The sequence below is a fragment of the Lepisma saccharinum genome, chromosome 6, assembly GCF_977018435.1.
Source record: "Lepisma saccharinum chromosome 6, izLepSacc3.1, whole genome shotgun sequence".
In the NCBI taxonomy this organism is placed as follows: domain Eukaryota; kingdom Metazoa; phylum Arthropoda; class Insecta; order Zygentoma; family Lepismatidae; genus Lepisma; species Lepisma saccharinum.
The window spans coordinates 3,858,260-3,881,272 of record NC_139234.1 but is presented as its reverse complement, the minus strand read 5'-3'; the positions used below and the strand labels follow the sequence as shown (position 1 = coordinate 3,881,272).

The 23,013-nt window shown below is 38.9% G+C and overlaps 1 protein-coding gene across 2 annotated transcripts in view; it reads right to left on the bottom strand.

Moving 5' to 3' along the window:
* Positions 1-23,013, bottom strand: part of LOC145989196 (mitochondrial sodium/calcium exchanger protein-like) — an 85,059-nt gene that overhangs the window by 37,622 nt on the left and 24,424 nt on the right. The window contains exons 1-2 of one of the 2 annotated variants that reach the window (XM_083124497.1): positions 18,356-18,768; positions 4,508-4,666 (exon numbers count right to left, since the gene is read on the bottom strand). In XM_083124497.1, the coding sequence (XP_082980623.1) occupies positions 4,508-4,666; positions 18,356-18,484 (288 nt within the window). In that variant the 5' untranslated portion in view covers positions 18,485-18,768. Of the gene's footprint in view, positions 1-4,507; positions 4,667-18,355; positions 18,769-23,013 lie in introns of those variants that run through there. The other variant, XM_083124498.1, reaches the window with a different exon arrangement.

The window sequence follows — 23,013 nt, the reverse complement described above, 5'->3', positions numbered from 1 at the left end:
TAAGAGAGTGTTACACACCTGGAGAAAAAAGGTGTCTCTCACAAACCTCTTGTCGACGCCAACAATGCGTTACTCCCCCCACTACACATCAAGTTGGGGTTAATGAAGAACTTTGTGAAGACCATGAACAAAGAAGGAAAAGGGTTTGAGTACTTACGAAGCAAATTTCCTGGTGTAAGCGATGTTAAAATAAAAGAAGGGATATTTTGTTGGCCCTCAAATCCGGGAGGTAATGAACGATCCCAATTTTGAAGAACTGTTAAGTGAATGTGAGAAAGCAGCATGGGGTGCGTTCAAGGGTGTGTGTCGCAATTTTCTTGGCAACCATAGGGCTCACAATTACTCTAAACTTGTAGAACGTATGCTGGCAACATACAAAAAAATGGGATGCAATATGTCTCTCAAGATACACTTTCTGTGTTCCCATTTAGACTTTTTCCCCCCTAATCTGGGTACAGTGAGTGACGAGCAGGGCAAGCTCTTTCACCAACAAATCGCAGAAATGGAAAAACGTTATAAAGGCAGATGGTCTCCCAGATTACTAGCGGATTACTGCTGGAACACAGTCTCAGATGTTCAACACGCCTGCTATAAGCGGAAATCATACAGAAATACGTTTTGAAAGTGTGTTACTTTTACTGTTTACTTTAATGTTTACTATTTTACTGCAACTGCAAATTTTAGTGCATGTCATAACTACATCATTTGCAATCATATTTGGTATTCTATGAACCCAATGTATTACTAATATTCACACTATCACATTAAGGTTTGGAGCAATATGCAATATTTTACACTTCTTTTAATGTGCGGTGAAAATTTTTCAAAATGGTTTCCGCCAGAAATGGTACGTGATACAGCATTTTTGTTATGATTTTTGAAATCAGCGCACCCGATTTATTAAAGATCACCTATTTTCATCCAGCGGCAAAACAAAAAGTTTTAATTTGTTCCCCAGTGTTATTAGAGCCCGGAAGTTCAGGCATTTATTTTCGTTAAAATAGGCAGGCAAAAAGGCATTTATAATGTGGAAAATAGGCACTAAAAATGGGGGAAAAGGCAAAATAAACTGAAAAAGGCACATTTGAAAGTCACTTACTTTTATCTATAATTTCTGGCAAAATGTTAATGAAGCATACATAAAACAAGCAAATGTAGCTGGACTCATTTCAATAACAGCATTTTCACCTTTTAGAATATCACAAATTGTCTTCAATTGTTTCAAGTCATCATTTGCACTCACTACCCATTTGCACTTTTCCACAACAGCTGACCCCTTTTCTCCTGACACTTCCATCATCTGCTGCATAGATTCCTCGAAGATTTTCATGGATGCTACAAGAGTCTCACCTCTTTTTTCTAGCTTTGTAATTGTCTCTGGCAATGCACCATAATGTGCAAAAATAAACGACAGTTCATTCTTCAGTTCTGAATAGCACAGGAGTTTTTTCACTTCACGAATTGAAGCCGCTTCATTTTCTGGAAGAGCATCGATCACCTCACTGATTTTTTCAAGGTGGTTAGCATAATATATAGCTGCTGATATCCAGGTTCCCCATCTCGCCAAGACTGGTTGCGGAGGTAAACTAAGCTCAGGTGCAACTTCCTGAAATGTTCGGGTTCAAGAGGGAGATTTCAGAAATATGTTCTTTGTGTTCGAAATCAACCTGTCCACTTCTGGGTGCAACACTAACTTTTTCGGCTATTCTGTGCATTGCGTGGGCTACACATGTGATATGAAGCATGTTCGGGAAGAGAATTTTCAATGCTATGGCAGCCTTCTTTATATAGGGAGCTGCATCACTGATAAAAAGTAACATGTCATCATGATGTACACCATCTGGCCAGAGCAGAAGTAGGGAATTTGAGAATAACTGAGCTATTGACGAACTATTGGCTCTCTCTAGTTGTTCTGATGTGAGAAGAAATGACGAGGATTCTCCGCATGTTGGTTCCATAGTTCATATGACGACGTTGGCTATTCAGCGTCCCATAGCGTTAGTACTTCCATCTGTTTAAATCCAAACCTTCTTTCCACCAACTTCAGCACGAATTCTTTGCAGAGCTTCTTTGTAGCAGATACTTAAATATGTTTTCCGCAGCGTAGATTCCGACGGCACCGTTTCTTTAGTGTATTTCTCCAGGAATTTCCTCAGTGACTTGTTTTCCACTATCCAGAAAGGTATCCCTGCCTCCATGAAAGCTTTGCACAGTTCAAGAGAAAACTGAGATTGCCTGTTGGATAAAGTGCCCACTGTTGAAATTAGGGATATCTTCTTCTGTCCAACCTTTTTGGCAACTGCAGATTTATGTTTTGCTGTTGACACATGCTGAGATATAAAGTATTTTTTCTCATGGTTGAATGTTTTTTCACATATCTTGCAGAGAAGAATAGTACCATCAGTCAAAAATGTGCTTTCACCAAATTCATGCACGTAACCATGTAACTTACCACTTAATAGCACACTAAATTTCGGCATGATGACAACTACACGATCCTTTCCTTCCAAAGTGCAGAACTAAACTAAAGATAGAGAACTTGATTTTGGAATCCATGCAAAGGCCCTTGGGCATTAGTGCTGTTTCTTGTCAATAACCTCCTGACACGGACGCTGGATGTGATGACGTAATTGTGCAGGTGTTCTGCAACAGGTTTTCAGCAGTCAATCATTCACAAGGACATGTTAACGGAAAGGCAATATCTTAACTCAGCATGAAATACTATTTTTTTTAAAACACACTTTTCTCCTTCAGCAATGTTGAAACATATGTGAGTTCAATATTACTTAAAAAGGCGAAAATTATTCACATAATAAACGGAAGAAAAATAAATGCCAACAACGTTTTTTGGGAGAAAAATTATTTATTTACACATTTTTTTAAAAAAATGTTCAAATTTCATTGAAAAAGGCAAAAAAAGTCATTATAATTAAAAATAGGCAGTGGGGTCCCAAATAGGCAAAATAGGCAAAATGAAAAGGCTTCTAAAACATTCGAAACAACATAAAAAACGTATATCCGGAAAAATTTTATCAATATATGCAGTAAATAAAAAGAGGCATTTTGCCAAACTTCCAGGCTCTATTGATTATATATTAATATAATTAATAGTGCATATAAATTGTTTTTGATTCAAATAATTGAACACGATTTTCATGTAGTACAGTGCATTCGTTTTGGCTCTGGGCCAAGATAGAGAGTGACTGCCGGCATTTTCAACCCGTGACGTCCCACTTATTTTTACATACATACCAGTACCTCCACTTGTTCGAAGTGGAGGTACTGGTATGTATGACACTTATGTGAAAACAATCATGCAGAGATGTTTGTGGGCATTTTTCATGGAAATTCCCTGTCGTTGCAGCTACAGGTAGAGAAACAACTAGGCAACTTGTTCTGAGATTAAGAGAAATATAACTTACAAGAGTTACAGAATAGGGACTTTTGCATGTCACTCAAAATTTCATTAACAGGTGCCGAGAATGTGTGAATGCAGTTGGCCACCTCTTTGAACAACTCTTATAACACAGGTTAGTACCTGTTGTGCAATATAAAGATAATTTTCTGCATGCTATAGATATGTATGACAAAATAAGCAGGACATCAAGGGTCGAAAATGCCAGCATCCGTGGCGTGCCTGGCGTTCTGCAGTCACACTCTCTCTCGGCCCAGAGCCAAAACGAACGCCCTGTACTCGTTTAGAATATGATTTCAGTACCAATATCAAATATTTTTAAGCGTGTAAAAAATCCATAAAGTCAAGAAATATCAAATTTGATCCTGATTAAAAGTAACAGCATTCTATAAACTTATAATATGCCCGAGTTGCTCCTCCATAAGACCGGCTCTGGGACATGCCCATATAAGAAAAACTTAGGCTTCATAGACAAAACACGTTGTAAGGACCACAGAATGATACAAAAGTAAAGGGTGTTCCATATAGGACGTCGAATTTGAAGTGCTATTGTTTTGGTCCGAGGTTGGCAGACCTGTTCTTACCAATGTTGGTATCTGTTGTCATACCGATTAATGTAGCCTCAATTGTGTTGACTCGTTTGTTGCGGTTTCCTTCCGGAAATTCTCGAATAATCCAGGAGCGTGAAATCCATCCATCCGCTGAGAAAGACTGTGTGGTGTGGGTTTTGACAGGTGGAGTGTGATCTTACACCCTGCGATTTCTTCTTATGGGGGTTTGTGAAATCACAGGTGTACGCCAACGAACCACGAACCCTTTTGGAACTGAAGGCGGAAATCATACGGGTGACGCATCGGGACAGACATCTGCGAGAAGGTTATCAATAATTTTGTGGAGCGTATAAATGCATGCAGACTCAGTAGGGGTGGACATATGCCTGACATTGTCTTTCATATGCAAATGGGAGATGTTACTGCTTACATACATATATGTGAAATATAACTATTTTCATGATATTTTCCCTATTTTATTTAATTTTCTAATTCGGCATTATATACGGAACACCCTATAGAAAGAAATAATTGTACTCACACATATGAAAACTCCAAATGACCTGTCGCCGGCGTCGAAATCGCAGAAGAGGAAGGCCAAGTACGGGAGGAATCCGCTGTTGGCGCTGCAGTCTGTTGTGTTCTGCACGAAGTGACATTTTTCGCTGTCTGGGAGCATCTGCACATGGATGCATGGTGTCTAGAAATTTAAAAAATATCCTTTATCTTACAGGGACAAAATATTAATACAACAGTAAAGAATTAAGATTAGGCACACACAGGAGATGTACTACTTAGAATTTTCAGCGAAAAATGCAGGCTCATCCAGGACTCGAAGTTTGGTCTGGCATACCGTGCCATTCATTGCTCTACAACTGATCTACCGAGCCAGCCTGGCTTCACCTGATTTTTTGCTTTCGCTGTTTTATCTGTGTGCATTCGTCTCTACAAGTACTACCACAATGGGATCTGTTGCCTTTGAAACACTGTAGACGTTGCCTGGTAAAATGGATGTAAATCTATTAAGATTAGGCACAATCATAATTAATTGATTAAAATAAATCTGTGTTCTGTTAAGTCTCAACACGGGCACAATGACAAATAGTTCAGGCAAAGATAAACATTTCTCATGATCTGGAGGACAAACGTGACCGTAACATGGGCAAGTGGTTTCCAGTGATGTTATTGAGCAGTTGATATGTTCGAGTCGGAGCCATCTTTCTTTTTCAAGCTGGCAGCTGGGAAACAACGAATCGGCGATCAGTTTAATTCAGGGGCGATTCCTCCATGTAGGAAGTGAGGAACTTCCTACAGTTCATTTATACTTGCTTCCAGTTCTCTACTTTTTAGGAGTTTAATAATAATGCGCATTTTAAATTATGAGCTCAATGTACGTACAATTGACTAGGTTAGCTACTGTTAAGAGTTGACTGGTGCCGCTCCTTCCAGTCGCAGCCCAAAGACGATGGCTGCCGCTTGCTGAGGAACATCGCCGGTCATCCTACAGACAGATGGGGGTGAGGAGTGGAAAAGGGGCAAGGGGGAGGTTGCGATTTTAATAGATCCAGCGAGGAAACATCAAGAGATTCCTCAATCAGTGGTGCCAACCCCAACAAAATGGTACTAAGCACAGTTTGATCTTCGTTGGCCCCTAGCATCCTGCTTTTGGCATAATGGTCAAATCTAGCATAATCTGCAAACGCGAGTCCCTGGGAGAGGGAAATCGAATTCAAAGGTATAGGTTTTCAGGAAATAGAAATAAAATTACGTCCAAATGTTATTTATACTTCACCAGCGGACTTGTTTCAAATAAAAGGGAGTATGGATACACAGCGACACGCTTTGTTTTACAACCATGCGACGATCCATCCTCTATCTTTTCTTTAACCTGTCGATTTTGTTCCTGAGGAGATTTTACGGCAGTAAATTGATAGAAGGTTGGGGGTAAACAAACTATTTTCTCAAACCGTTTCAAGTTCTATGCTGAACCCATTTCGTTTGTTGAGCCATTCTAAACAATTTTGTGTAGTGAATAACAAGCAACGCAAGTTCAAAACTCGAATAGTATGTGCATAATTGAACTTAAAACTGCAGTTATCAAAAAAAAAAAAAAAAAGTAATTTATAAATCCTAGCACAATTTAGAAGCATTTAGCATAATTTCAGAGTTTAAGCAGCACATTTTATTATCCTCAATCCACACAACAGGGAGAGGGGACAAAATCGAAATTCTTGCAAAATCTGAAATATCGGCAATACTATTTTCGTTGGTTTTTATAGGTTCACATTAAAGAAAATCACAGTTCAAGTTCGATTGACATCGGGCGACGGGCATTTTCAAGTCACAATCTTAGAGTATAGGTCAAATGCACCGAAAGTCCTGGCGGGACGAAACAAATGAATGTCTGATACACAGCAAACGTACTGTAAAACAGGGGAGAGAGTTGATCAGCGCAGTTACTGGCTAAAAGTTGTAAAATAGTAAACAAACCACAAAAAATTAGTACGCAAACATTCAAACAAGCTAATAAAAACAATTGCCAAAAACAGACGTAACCGGAGAGCGATGAAACTGCAAAAAAAACTGCAATCAGGTCACGGGTTCAAAATCCAAACCTCTACAGTTTTGTCTTTGTGAAGTATGGCATTCAAATGTGTTGAGTATGCAAATGTAGTAATTAAGTGAAATAATTTTGTTTCAGAGTTTGTTTGCTATAATTAATTTGATGTAGAATTCGACAATATTTTCATCTCCTCCGCTTCTTTATTTCTTCCGACACGCAAGTTTCAAGGTGTTATTTATTTCACGCCCTACCACAGTTGACGCATTTAACATTAGGTACGCTTACTTCAGTTGTGCAACTTTCTTGAAACTAATATTCCTCATTCTTGAATAGAATCCTATTATTATTCACTCACATTCCTTAGAAAGCAATAGGAACTTTCTTCAATATGTATTGAAATTATTGTTTCTGCTCTTCCAACGGAAAGTATTGGCTAAACAAGGAATGTAATCACCAGTGGCGTAGCATGGGCATTTCGGCTGGGAACGTCAAGTCCGAAATAAGGGTCGGCCCTTTTTTGCATAATAATTTACTTATGGTATTAGTCGCCACAGTTATTTTTTATTTGCCTGAAGTCAGCTGGGTTTTCAATAAAACATCATCCATGCATGTTTTAGCTAGAAAATGAGATGCCTCACTATGCAACAAATGTTTTGAACTCTTGGTTTTTTTTACCCTTTTTATACCTTTCGGCATGACGCAAGTCATTAAAAAACCTACCTGAATCACAAGCGCCTCTGCACAACAGTAGATGTCATTCTTGTGGATGATCGAACTACGGATTGATTTGGTTTATTTTACTTCGCTTTTTTACCACTTTTGGTTAATCGCGAATATGAATATGATATTGAAGAAGGGACACTCACAAAGAACACCCGTGCTCACGCCGGGATTCGAATCAGGGGCCTCTGTCGTCTTGGCGCGCTGTGCAAAACACTCTGACACGGAGGTGGGTGGATGATCCAACTATCGTACACTCTACTGGCGTAACAGTACCGATTAGTAATTCAGACCATTGTTTATTACATCTTGAGAATGCTGATAAACATTTTAAAATAATTTTGTCCAGAGACCATTCGATGTTAAGTGTTTTCAAATGAATGCTAAACATTTCCATTGACACAATATTAAGCAGTTAGATAAATAAATAATAATAATAATAAAAATAATAGTTTTGCGGGTTAAGTGGTAGAGCAGCCAAAGGCTGAATTTCTACCACGAGGACTTCACCAACTTATTTGACAAAACCTGTGTTGATCTTTTAGTTTTTAATGCACATCGCTGTTCGTGCGATAAATTATGCAATGCAGTGGCCATTAAGAAGTGGTATATTTGAGATTGGTAAAGTTACGTCAGTTAATATTGCGTATTGTAGCATCACTTAGCACGAGTGGCATGAGCGCGAAGAACCGGGTAGAAATTCTACCGCTGTCGTCTGCTTCAGAAGGCAGGAAGGGTCACATGAACCAAACACGCTGGCGTAAGAGAGAGCATTTGCGCGCGTGCTTTTCCTCCAGATAGACAGAAAGACACCGAACCTGCCCGGCGTCCGGCCAGGAAAGGCATTGAAAAAAAAAATGCTAGAACGAGTGTTGTTAGTGGAGCGTTGCAAGCGGATCGCAAAAAATAGCTATTATAATGCCATGAAGGTCAAATATATATGAAATTAGTCAAGTTTTACTTTATATTTACGCATTTTTAAAATTTTAAATCTGAGAACGCCGGACGTACGGACGTACTAAAACGCTACGCCACTGGTAATCACTACGCTACATATCTGGTTTCTGCGCCTCTCACGTGTTATTTAATTATCTGCTACCATTGAAATTACTGTCTGGAACCTTGCCATCTCTTGAAAGGAATCGAAGACTCACGAATGTGAATAAATAGTTACAAGCTGTAGGCGCATCATCGTTAAAAGCTTTTTCAATTTCATTTTAAGTCGTTTGAGAAATACGGATAAGAGTTTCGGTTAAATTAATAGAAGTATGCAGTAAGGTGTCATTCTTGAAACTTTGGCTTAACTTCTTTGCTGTAGTACACTTCTATATCGAAGGTCGTAAGTTCGATTGTCACATCAGTATCCTTTTCGTCGAAAAGTAACGGGTGTTTGACAAAATATGCCTGGAAATATTGATCCCTTTCAAGAGATGGCAAAGTTAAGATTCAAGACAGCTATATTAATGGTACAAAATCAAATATCATGTGACAGAAACTAGACAAGAAGGGCAGTGACGACATTCCTTGTTTGAATAAAACATTTTATTTGATTCTGATAACTATTTCAGATAAGCTGGGAAGAGCACAAACAATATTATCGATCCATATCGAAGAAACTTCCTAATGGGTTCTAACGAACTTGATAACTGGAGTTACTTAAAAGTGAATATTTACAACGGCATGCTTTTGAAGAATAAGTAATATGCAGTGTTCGGAAAGTTATCTTTAAAAAGGTAGTACAGTTACTTGCTTAAAAAAGTTAGTTACATGTACTTCAAAAGTAACTAAGTTACTTTTACAGTTACTTTCTGCTGAAAATTTTCTTGCAACCAAATTACACAAATCGATCATTAATTGTAATAACATATTTTGTGAAGACTAACATGTCCTTTACTTACTTACTGGTACATAATATAAGTCTTCCTACATTTATATTTATTACAAAATGAAGTGCTCTCTTGTGTTTTGCGCGACGCCGTGAAGGCGTATAAGGGGGGGGGGTGTAGTTAGAGCCTCACACTTTCTTGATCATTGCCGATGGTGGGGGTGATGTGATTAGCACCACGTCCCTGTCATCCTTTACATCCGAGAGTTTCCTCTAGGTACACACTTTATACGACGTTGGGTGGGCGCTGGAGCCGCTTCAACAGGTGGAAAAATCTCTGTTCTCCCCCACCGAGGAACGAACCCGGGGTCTCTCGCATGGCAGTCAGGCACCCTAACGACATTTTTCTTTTAAGGAATACCCCAATGTTGTAGTATTCCCCGTTATTCACATTTTCTCAAATTTCACGTATGTCAATTTATAAATAAATTTGTTGTACAATTTCGAGTAGGGCTAATTGGGACTGGACCTACAGTTTAAAGTGGGATCCGAACCACCATGTGCCTCCACCGGGTATCGAACCCGGGACCCCTTGATTACAAAGCGACGACGCCAACACTGCGCCATCGGGGAGGCCCCTATAAAAATTATAATGTAGTACCTATAATTGTGCGTTATTAATGAAGGTGAAAATGGCATTTTAAACTTCAGTTCTCTCCGAGATGATTATATAAACAAGCGAGAATGATTCTTTCATTTGCCACTTGAGTGTTGTAATTCACTGTTCTATCAATAATAATGGTGAGTTCTGTCGTACGTTATTTTTTAAAAAAAGGGTTCTCATTTAAATCTTAAACGAATAGCACTTCTATTTTTTTTTCAAAATGTCCAGAAGTGCTGAATAATCATAAATAAGCGAATTCTAACCAGAAATATTTTTACTTTCATTTTTAAATTATCGGGAACAGAGATAAATGAAATCACTTGGAAACAATTGCATTGTTTTCCATTCATATGCGCATTGGCTAGCTCTCGTCTTCTTCAGTTTCGTTCATACTACCAGTACCATTGAATTATTTCGCAAAAACACTGAAATATTGTAGTACGTCCCTTTTCAGCTTAATCCGATATTATAGCAAAGGAATAAACTTTCGGATGCTGCTTACAGAAGGGGGAAGTTATAAGGTCACAGCAGTAGCGTACGCAGAATTTCATCAAGGGGGGTGTTATTTCTAAAACTTTTTTCCAAATTCACATTACCATTGTTTTATTATACTTTAATTAAATAATAATAATCACAATTAATTAATAATACTTATAATTAATTAATTAGCTAAATTAAGACTAATACTACTACTAATACCACTACTACTACTATTAAGTAGTAGAGATCTACATAAATATAGTATTTATGAAAACATTAGAACGAAATTACTTTCTAGTCATTCGATTTTTATCAAATCCTGGGAGCATTTTTTTGTTTCTTTGTTACGAAATAATTGTCTGGTCAACGAGGTGAGACATTTTAAGGATTAAGAAAATCCATAAAAACAAGAAAATATATTAAAATAAATTGAAATAATCAAAGTATGGAACTCATCCAAGGAACTGCGGTGATCTGGTCCATAGAGCATCTGACAAGTGACAATCACGCGGGAGATCCGGATTCGATTCCCGAAATTGGTTGGATTTTTTCCGGCTTCTTCCCCGCATAAATATCCCCGATAATTCACATCTGGATTGTCTCCCTGTTCTTACCAACAAAACATTTTACAATAGTTAAGCTTATTGTCGTTTGAATAATTGTCTAGTCAACAAGATGAGACATTTTAAAGAGAGACATTCAAAAGTGCTGCGGTAAACAATACAATGGGAAGGCGAATTGGTGACTGTATTTTTGTCCACCTAGCCTTTGTCTATACATTAGCCTCTTACAACGTACCAATAACTTTATTTAGTTAATTCTCATTGTTCACACAAAAAAATACATGTTCATTGAACACTGGCGTACGTAGAGGGGCGGCCGATGGTGTTCCAGCCCCTACCGAAATTTTGAGATAATCAGAATTTTCAAATAAAAATCCGTTAAGAACTTTAAAAAATCAAAATGTGTAAATGCGAAACCTCTTTTAAAGTGAATCCCGATTACCATTTTTGTCTTTGAATACAATTTTAATAGACTGAAAAGCTCCAAAAATACGAAATATGTTATTATGCATCCTGCCCTCCAAAATGAAGCCATGTGCTATCCACATTTACTATTCCAGCTCCTCCCGGAAAAAAATCCTGCGTACGGCAGTGTATTCAACATTGTTGCAACTGAGATACAAATCAACTTTTTTCTCTTTTAAATAATAGTTACCTTAACCTAACCTCATAAACTCGTGTTTATTTTCAAGGCATCATTCTGAAAGACGCGTGTGTCTGGAATGCTGTGCTTTTCTCCATGCTGCATGGAAATAATAATTCAAATTATTATTATTATTATTATTAGTAGTAGTAGTAGTAGAAGAAGTAGTAATATAAATATTATTGTCCCAGATCTTTGACTGTGAAAAATTGGCCATTTAATTTTTTTCCCCACAGCATTTTTCATAATATTTCACAAGCTTAAGGGGGGGGGGTTAAACCCCGTAAACCCCCCTTGCGTACGCCACTGGGTCACAGAGGAACAAACTACAGAAACAAGACACACTTCACAGTACACAACTGACAATTGCAAACTGTCAGCAACATAAAGGAATTCTCCTCCTAGAGGCTTATCTTCCAGCTTCTGGGAAATCACCCCTCTTCGGAGGTGTGTATATTAGGGATGGCCAGATCCGGATCCGGTTGGTTCCGGATCCTTAGGATCCGGATCCTAAAATTTTTCGGATCCGGAATTTTCGGATCCGGATCCAGAACTTTCGGATCCGGTACTTTTGGATCCGGAATTTTCGGATCCGGATCCGTTTTGCCATCCCACATGCGCTTCTTTGGAAAGTAAGAATGTGTTTATAACATATTGTTACCTGCTAATATACATACATATATGTATATAGTGTGTGCGCGCGTGCGCGATTTGTAATTAATTAATACACTTACTAGGGAGGTCTAAGTCTCCCCCTCCGATTTCCATGAAACTTGGCATATATAGAGGTATAGAGCCCCCCCTCAAATGTCAAGATGAGGAGAAATTGAAGTGGGGATCTGACCCCGAAACCACGTAAATATGGCATAGGAAGAAACAGGGGACATAGGGCCTCTCTATACACCTGTCAAATTTCATGGGAATCGGAGGGGGACACAGGGGTCAGATGATTCCCACGTCAATTTGTCCTCATCTTGACATTTGAGGCGGGTTTTGCCCCCTAAAACAGTTTTTTAGCCGAAACAAAAAACACGTATTTCTTCCTTTGGGGCCCTCTATACACCTGCCAAGTTTCATGAAAATCGGAGGGGGACACAGGGGTCAGATCCTTACTTCAATTTGTCCTCATCTTGACATTTGAGGGAATTTTGCCCCCTGAAACAGTTTTTAGCTGAAACAAAAAAACACGTAATTCTTCCTTCGGGCCCCTCTATACACCTGCCACGTTTCATGGAAATTGGAGGGGAACACAGGGGTCAGATCCCCACTTCAATTTGTCCTCATCTTGACATTTGAGAGGAGGTTGCCCCCAGAACATTTTTTTTGACGAAACAAAAAAACACGTATTTCTTCATTTGGGCCCGTTTATACACACACCTGCCAAGTTTCATGGAAATCGGAGGGGGACACAGGGGTCAGATCCTCACTTCAATTTGTCCTCATCTTGACATTTGAGGGTGTTTTGCCCCCTAAAACCGTTTTTATAGCTGAAACAAAAAAAACACTTAATTCTTCCTTTGGGCCTCACTATACACCTGCCAAGTTTCATGGAAATCGGAGGGGACACATAAATCAAATGCCCACTTAAATTTGTCCTCATATTGACATCTGAGGGGGTTTTGCCCCCTAAAACAGTTTTTTTAGCAGAAACAAAAAAACACGTATTTCTTTCATTGGGCCCCACTATACACCTGCCAAGTTTCATGGAAATCGGAGGAACACAGGGGTCAGATCCTCACTTCAATTTGTCCTCATCTTGACATTTGAGGGTGTTTTGCCCCCTAAAACCGTTTTTTTAGCTGAAACAAAAAAAACACTTAATTCTTCCTTTGGGCACCACTATACTGCCAAGTTTCATGGAAATCGGAGGTGGACACTTAGATAACCTCCCTTACACTTTGTAATTATTTAACACTGCATATATTATAATGTTTTATTTTAATTTGTAAAACTGTAACTGTAGAACAATTGTATAATTTTTGTATAACATTTCTATCTTGTTATATGTGTTAAAGGTTTCATCCTGGAATGGAATGTCTCACATTTATGTGTGTTTTCATTTCCAATACATTCGAATGAATACATATTCGTTTCAATGGCATTTACAAAATCACCTCGGACATTTGTGCACGAGTGTGTTAGCCGATGCGTAGCAAAGTATTTTAGGAACAACACTTGAAAAAAATTCTTGTAGGACTAACGAAAAATTTCTTTGTAATCGAAGATCATAATACCTTTTAAGGTGTGGTAATATTATAATGGGATTGAGATACGAAACTCTCGGATCCGGATGCAGATCCGAAACTTTCGGACCCGGATCCGGATCCGCGGATCCGGAACTCTCGGATCCGGATCCAGATCCGAAACTTTCAGACCCGGATCCGGATCCGGAATTTTCGGATCCGGATCCGTTTGGCAATCCCTAGTGTATATCGCTTTGGAATTCAGGTCTAAAAAACGAAAGATGAAACATAGGATAAACTTTGAAATTCCTGGCACCTGACTGGAGCCTACCGACTGACCACGGCCAGAAGACAAATTTAGTACAACAACTATCAAAGGATGGCTTTTATATTGCAGCAGAAACTAAATTCCGGCTCAGTTTGAGTCCTACATCGCCAATAATTTATGACACTTACATAGCAATTTAAGTATCGCAAAGTAACTGTAGAAGTAACTGTTAACTTCTTTCGTAAAAAAGTAACTCAGTTACAGTTACACACTTTAAAAAGTAACTAGTTACAGTTACATTTTCTAAAAAAAAAAAGTAACTGTTACTTGTAACTGAGTTACTTCCAAACACTGGTAATATGTAGTATGTTTCAAAATATTTACACAACTTTTCACCTGAACTGAGCGCAAAGTTCGTGCGTTAAATCAGTCAACCACAAGACGCTGTAAAATAAATTTTATCTTTCAATTCCCATGTATTGAAACTTCAGAAAAAGCAAAGAAACTGAGGATATGAAACATGAATTCTACATCGATTTAATTATCACATTTTGAATCAATTTCTTTTCATTTAACTTCATACTCAACTCAACAATGGCAATGTTCCACTAAAAGAAAAAAAACTGGGAAGGTTCGGATTTGAGCCCACGACATTAATTCTTTGAAAAAGGAAAGCTCACTCTCTAGAATTTTACCAACAGCTCTATAACATCAGTGGCGGCTCGTGGTGAAACAAAGTGGAGGGGCGATAGCTGAGGCCCGCGGAGAAATGGCTCGACATGAGACGATAGAGCCTCTGGCAGGGATGGAAATTTGTGGAAATGATCGTAAGGCCTAGAATTTCAGTTTTCTTGTAGGCGTCGTTTAATGAAATAATAAGTAATAAAATAATCAGTAATAGCCAAATATATTAGGGTAGGCCCAGCCTCCGGGCCTCTTATGAGCCTCCGGGCCTCCACTGCCTCTTTCCCCTCGCGGCCGCGCCTGAGAATGCTCTAAGTCTCGTAAGGTGGGAGGACGGCGCCCCACCAGATTTCTCTCGAAGTTCCGTATTCCCCCGCACGGTGGCGTGCAAACTTCACAATCGAATGAATACAGAACCGATTAACCAACGATCTGTAAGCTATGGAATATTTGCTATTCAGACAATGTAAAAGCTAATATATAAATGTTAATGTAACGTTTGTTCACTTGTGGTTACAGACGGCAGTGCGGCGTCCGTATCGTCCTTATGAGCAGCCGCCCCTGATTGCCTTAGATTATTATACGTTGTTTTTCTGCTCTTTTGGCTATTCGAGACGATGAGGAAGGATAAGTGATATGATGAAATTGATGAAGGGACATTCACAAAATACCGCCATGTCAGGCCCCTGGCGTCGCAGCGCGCTGCTATAACATAACCACTCCGATAACGTCGGTGGAATGAATTCTTGATATGTGAAGATGAATGCGAGAGCAACCACTTTCCCGGTAACGGTTCCGATTGTTTTATGATTTCTCCTAGCACAAAGACTAATTATCGTAGAATTTTGGAAATCATTGTCACACGAAATTTGAACCTTCCTTAAAGTAATGAGCACTGTTTGGACTCGAAAAAAGTTATTTATGTTGAAAAACAACAACTTGAAAATTACCTTACGCACTTCTCATGGACAAGATATTCTCCGTCGACAAGCGACAGTAAATATCGTAGAAGCATGGGAATGAATGTAGAAGTAAATCGGAACGTTAGTAGAATGCATTTAGAGACTTTATTTTAATGCTAAGGGAACCAAACCTAACCTGCCTAACCTAACCACGAAAGCATATATTGAACAAAACCTTAAGTAATCACTAAAGCTCCGCAGTATATGTTAACAGACGTACATCGAAATCGAACCATGTAAAAATTGCATTCGTAGCATGATGAAATCGCAATAAAACAAAATGAACTTGGGCCTTGATTTCTTCCAGGCAAAACACTACAGAGTGCAGTTTTTCCAATCTCGCAAAACTTTCTCGCCCTCTAATTTTTAACATCCAGAGTTGCCAACATTCTCTCCAATATTTTCCCTCATATTTAAGTTGTATCTCTACGTTATTTGTACTAACAATGATGATTACAAAGAGAGAAACTTGAGAATTAATTTCATCGGGAGAAAATGTCACAAACATCGGAAATATTTAATTTAGAATTATCTCGCTTTGTCTTACCAGTTAACTTTATTGCCTTGTAATCTCTGATTCTATTTTCTGTGTTAAGTGTTTAGTAAATATAATCCCGATTAATGTATTGGTGCTACCGCGATTGGGTCCCAAAACCGGGGGGAGGGGGGAAGGTGCCAAAACTAGGGGGACAAAGACAGTATATTTCACTTTGTATATAAGATTTAGCATAGTGCGGGGGCAAATTATCGAAAAGGGGGGGCAACCGTCCCCCTCCCCCCCTAATCGCCGCCACTGGGTGCTAGACTTTCGCGATAAGCCAAAAGCGACAGTAAAGCGAAGCGAAGTAAAATAAACCAAATCAATCAATCAACTATCTGGAAAAGGATCTCCCGAACATTTTTTGTTCCACGCTAAATCCGCCAGGATATATAGTGAAAACTGTGTGACGTCATGTTTACATGTCATCGTAAAAAATAGAAATGTAATAGAGAGGAGGAGAGAAAAATGAAAGTAGTTGACAAAGGAAAATATTACAGGCACATGGGCGTCCGGAAGGGGGGGCAAGGGGGGCCACGCCCCTCTCTGGAAAATGAATGTACCTAAAAATTATATAATTCACACATAATTTCATTTCAATTACAGTAATTTATGTTAATTATTATAAATTCGTTGAATTTTTAAGGGGAATCACTATTTTGGAGGGAAATATGTGTCCTTTGCCCCCCCTGGAAAAAAATTGCCTTGCTTGCCCCTCCCTGGAAAAAATCCTGCGGACGTCCATGGGCACAGAGTTCATTTTAAAAAAATGCAGAGAAAATGTGAGAATAAGCAACAGGAATAGGTTTTAAAACTGACAAAGACAGATAAATTCTAGAAAGATGCAACAAAGGGCCGGCCTCCGTGATGGAGTGGTTAGCACACAGCGCTATGATGCCAGGGGTCCCTGTGTAGGCATTTCATCATATCACTCATTCCCACCTTCGCGATTAGCCAAAAATGTCAGAATAGCGAAGTAAAAGAAACCAAACCAATCAATATGTTCTTTTACGCTGTCTTTCTACTTCTAAGTCAATCACGACGATGATGAATGGTGGATCAGAGAGATGGAATATAGGCTACATGCTTCCCTTTGGATTCAAAGCTACAGAATCTAAGCTTCCTAAAGGCGACACAAACTACGTCGCCACAGATATAGGCGTATACAGTCACCGGTGTCACAAAGGTTATTCAGTACCGTACGCATGTTTCTTTAGTAACACTGTGCTTCCACTTCACATGGTCTGGTTTCTGGTTACTCGTCAATTTACCAGTAACCACGTTCTCTAAGCAAAAAGTTTAGTTTGTATCATTGCAATCAAGAACATGTATTGAGTTTCACATTTTATGTTTGTGACAAATGAGCTGGTGTGTTACTGCGAGCGATCATATGATCGTACTTCCTTCTTAGCAGGAAATACTTGTGAAAACAACGACTGATATCACAGCCTATTTGACTGAGAAGCACGGAAGTTGATAATAGGCGTGGTGAAAGACATTTCTTCTCCACTCTTCCAACCTGTTCAAGGGGCAAGAAAACAACCAGACTTTCCTCGGCATCACAACTTCGCGTTGGTAACGTTGCTCTTGCATTTTACTGTATGCCCTATTCCCGAGTTGTCACGTCCTTAACTCCCCTCCCTCTCGACTGTAAATAATACATGCTTGACCTGTTGGACGTAAAGAAAAATGACCCCCAAACCACTAAAATGCAAACTTCAGTGTCCGATTTCCCTATGATTTTTGAAAGCTCTAAGGGACGAAGTGAAAAAATATTTTTATATAGAAAATGATTGTTAAATTACCTTTGAGAGCGTCATTTTAACTTTTTAGGTTAGAGAAACATTTTTTAAAAAAATACTACTACCCTCCATCTTTTTTTTTAAAAAAAAGTACCTAGCGGGGAAATATAAGAATTGCTACCAAGACATGGAGATAAGGCCACAATATGAACTAGAAGGCAGGGCAACAAAGTTGTCGAAACTTCGAAATAACAACCTGCAATGAAAAGTCTTGATATATCAACCTTATGTCGTGTTATAAAAAGCCCGTACATGGAAGAAAATGCCGAAGTGCTAAGGCAAGCAAACCTAACGTAACTGAACTAACCTACTGACGAAAGCATGTACCAAATTTCAGCATCTTTTCACATTGCTCAGCTTCTCTAAATTATGCCACAGTAGTATGCATTTCATATTACACTAAACACTAACAATATATACGGTATAATTGCACGTCACAAAAAGAAACATGGTTGTAAAAAAATAATTAAAAATACAGGCCAATTTGAACTTACCGTATCCTGCGCAGCTACATTTGAATCCGTTAACTTGTATATTGTAAACTGCTGCAGTCCCACATCGCCAGACAAAGTATTAGATAAAACACTATTGTTAAGAAAAGTGCTTATATTTGTAATATCCATATTAAAATTGTCTTCTGTATTTGGCACGAGGAATAATCGAACTATTCCCCTTTTCCTAAAAATAACCAACACGCTAAAGAACACAAACTTAAAAGACACTTCCCTATTTCTCTAATCATCAAGAGCGCAGAAAGTTAGTTTTAGTGGATATGACCTCGTTATGATAAAGTTTGCATGACATGTTCTCGTAGGAAAATTTGCACGAAACTCGCCGGACACAGCTGTCTAACAAGCACCCAGCTGACTCCAAGTTCGTCTACACAAGTGAATTCCCTGCCGCCAGATGTCTGTATTGTCGCTACGCCAGAGTTTCCGTTGTTTTTTTTATAGACCTTATCAGGTGCGTATTCCTCTAGTAAGTAAAGCGGAAATGCAAGGGTTATTCCAGGCAGAAGTTGCGACGTATCGTCCAAATTTCAATTGATTAGTCAAGAAAGCCAAACTACAGTGTTATTTGGGCAACGATTCAAGTAGAACTGAAGTTATTTGTTTGTTTTTTAATAATTTTATTCTTCGTAATGTTTTGAACTGAACTGTACACTTAAGATGTTTAGGAAACACCACACCGTGAAGTATCACCTTCAAATTTACGTTTGTACTTTCTAAGAATTTCGAAGAAGATACTAAATTTTCTGATCTGTTAAAATTCACATTTAATTGAGAGGATAACATGAGCTGGAACTGTTGTTCCATCGTTAAAAACAGTCGAATTAAATAAAGGGTGTTTCATAAAGTGCGCAGGTTTTAAATCGCTTGTCATTTTTTTTTGTTTGAAGGTTGGCAACATTGTTCTTATCATTTTCGTTATCTCTTATCATTCCGATTATTAATTGAGAAATTGTTTATTTTTCCCCAGATGTTCAGTTGAGTTGACATGGACACTGTATATACACACTAAATACCAAACTCTATGAAGGGCATACTGAACTAATATTCTTATTGGGTCTATGATACGAAACATTTTCGGACGTGTGATTTATATTTTTATGCATAGTAGGTCGCGAACCGACCCTTTCATCATCTTCAAATACCAGATATGAATAAATATCATTTCGATACTGAGTCAAGGATTATCTATTAATCTATATAATCCTTGACTGAGTAGCTACGGCTTGTACTACTATCAGGAGTTAACAACCTGTTCTATTTCTTCACTGATGATCACCTAAAATTTAAATTAATTTTCATAAAATTATAATTAACCTTAGAGACCTATGTTTACGTAACTGTGACAATTACAGGTACGAAAATTCTAAGTAATCCAAAATTTCCTTCCGTGAGAAATCTAAAGAAAAGTGAACTTGTTATTTCTTATTTGATAAAGGGCCTCCCCGATGGCGTAGTGGTAACGTCGCTTTGTAATCAAGGTGTCCTAGGTTCGATACTCGGTAGAAGCACGTAACTAGTTCGGATCCCACTTTAAATTGTAGATCTAGTCCGGATTAGTCCATCTGTGAAAAAAATAGAAATAAATAAAAACTCAGCTTGTGATTACTCGAAAACAAGCAACTGTTAAATGAGTCAAAAGTACCTAAAAACCTTAATTTCGATTCTTCTTGTGTACTCTATAACTTGAGATCAGCTGAAAGATTTTCGAGAATAAGATAACGCATTTTACGCTTCTAATATGGGAAGGAAAAAAACCCTGGGAATTCTATCGTCCTTGAACTTTGTAGTTTATATCGACCTACTAAGATAGAGTTTGGACTATATATTGAATAACGCAGTAGATAAAAAAGCAAAACAAACAGTTTCATTTCCGCGAATTAACTTTTCTTTTATTATGTCCCGGGTATGTCAACCTTTGCGCTGCCGACTGCCAGGCTGGATAAATAGTAGTCAATTTGACGCTTCATGTCTTTCGGTCAGTGCGTAGCAACATGTCGCGAGGCTTATTAAATTATTCAGCCAATCACAAGAAGAGCGATGTTATTGTGCAATATGTAATTCAGCATTCGATAATCTAACAAAATCACTCAAAACATAGAAATACCGATCTACAATATCAATACTATTGTCGATTTGAAAAATATTTCTTAAAAACTTTCTCCTCCACTCCTCTGATATTAATGAACAAGGAGAATAATAACATTGGCGTACACCAAAGAAACCGATCCAACTACCACATGGAGGAAATCAATTGCAATCTATCTAGCTGTTGTTTATTTCTAATAGTGTTGCCCACGGGACGAGACGGGACAGGCTTTAAAAATTCGAAACGAGACGAGATTGATCATGTGTCCCTTTGACAAACGAATATTTTCGAGACGAGACAGCATTTCACAGCATTTCAACGAGAATAGACATGCCAAAGTCTCGTCTCGTGGGCAACACTAATTTCTAATGACAGATTGATCGAACCAAGCAAATCAAGAGAAATCAAGAGAATAATAAATCTTAAAGAAAATTACAGTATTCACTCAGTTCACACTGCCTTGCTTCGTACTTCAGATTTTTTCCTTCTCTTCCGCCGTATCTATATATTGCTGCAGTTGCTACAGGCTTTGTAGCTCACTTCCCTCCAAAAATTCAACAACGTTAAATGTTAAGTCTCTGCTTTCGCTATGTACAGTTTCCCTATTCATCATGAAATCAATCACTTTGCACTGAAACAGGTACGAGCTTTTGACAGCGGTAAACAGGGGCGGCGCCAGGGGGGCGCGAGGGGGTGCTTGCGCACCCCCTTCAGCACCCCCTATCCAAAACCTATATTCTACCGAAAATATTACTTCTTACAGTGTCATATTATGTCATGTCGTTGTCATATTGAGGGCCGAATGTTAGATACTGAAGTGAGACTACTGTTGTTATTTACAACAGGCAACTATTGATCCATACTCTCAAAGAAATTCCGCATTTATTTTCCTGTACTGAAGATCAGCGGCCCTTGTCTTTATTTATTCAGATTTGTTGTTTGTGTCTGTTTGTGTTTTTCGTTATATAGCTCAGTCAGGCTCAGTGTCAGTTGTATGTTTACCTTTGCACTGTTGATACACGGTTTTGTTGTCCGCCTACTTGTTCTTCCTCTTTTCTTCAAGTCGCATTGGAACAAAGAATTCAGTTGCTTTCAAGTATCATCAGGTCGTTCTCGGGAAATTATTTTACCCGAGTTGTAGCGTGACGGTAGTTTCCTTGTTAATTCGTTCTATTTGTTCTAGTAAACGTACCATTTCAGACTTTTTCAAAGACTGTTACGAAGAGGCCAAAAATTCGCTAAGAAATGTTATAGTTCATTATTGGTGACAGTGCAGCTCAAGGGATCAAGAAGTTGCTGTGCACTTATAGTTTTGTCCTGACATCACAGCATCTGGCCAGACGAAAGGTAGGCTATGCATTCTGTAAAACGAAAAGAGGGGTAACAAAGGAACGGAACATATTGAGAAAAGTGAAGCAGTCAAAAAAAAGTATGTGAATTGATAATTACATAAAAGTGACTACATGATTTCGTACTTATTGTACAGAAGGTCGTTTCACGTCCATGGTAACAAAGTTAGAACCCACCTCACCTTAAGAAAAACCATGACGCCACGAGCGGTGGTGCTCCAAGTGATACCCCTGTCTTGCAGCAATGGCCCTGCAGCGGAGTTTCCATTGGAGGAGACTGCGTTGAAGAACACATTGGTCCAAACGATCATATTCCTCCTGACAAGCATTCCAAAGACCCTCAATTGTGCGGGGCCGTCTGCTTCCCAAGTCTTGTTTCAACAACGGAAACCCACAAAAATCCATGGAAGAGGCATCGGGGGATTTCACAGGGATGTATGTAAAGTGAATTGCATGAATGCCCGTTTCACGTGCCATTCGATCCATGTATGCCTGCGTGGACTTTGCCGTATGACTGGAAGCCTTGTCCTGGTGGATGACAATACGAGATACACCCATGCTTCATCCAGGGACACCACATATTTCCAGCGGTCCCCTGCCGGATGGCGTTCTTAGGGCTTCCGACTGTTGGTCTTCCTCTCTTGGACATGTGAGGCAATAACTTATGAACTTGAGCCTTGTGCTTCCGCACAAGTTGTAAATCTTGGGCTATGATGCAATTTACAGTTGCAAAGAAACATTGCACTGCCTGTGCAATCACTCTTTGCGTTGCAGGGTTTTCACATCGCACCAAGGATCTCACTTTCCGCACAACATCGGAGGAACGCTTGTGCTTCCGATATGTCCGAGGCCCACTTTGACTGGTTCCAGCAACAGGTACGGTGCAAGCTTTATGGCGATTTAACACTGCATTGATGCCCTTCTTTGACACACGGAATACTTTCATGTGGCGCTGTTTAATTATCTGGCTATAACTATAACAAACGTCGGAAAGGGCACAGATGTACCCCTCCCAAAAGACTGGAATTTTTGGTGCCATATAAACACTCACTCACACACCAACCATCGTATTTGCAAGTCAACACACAGTACTTTCGTCCTATTGGCTCTGGCTGCTCTGTGCTGTGCCTACGTGCTGCTCCCTGGTGATCGAAATCGTTACCATCAACGTGAAACAACCTTCTGTATAATTTTCGTTTTCAAAT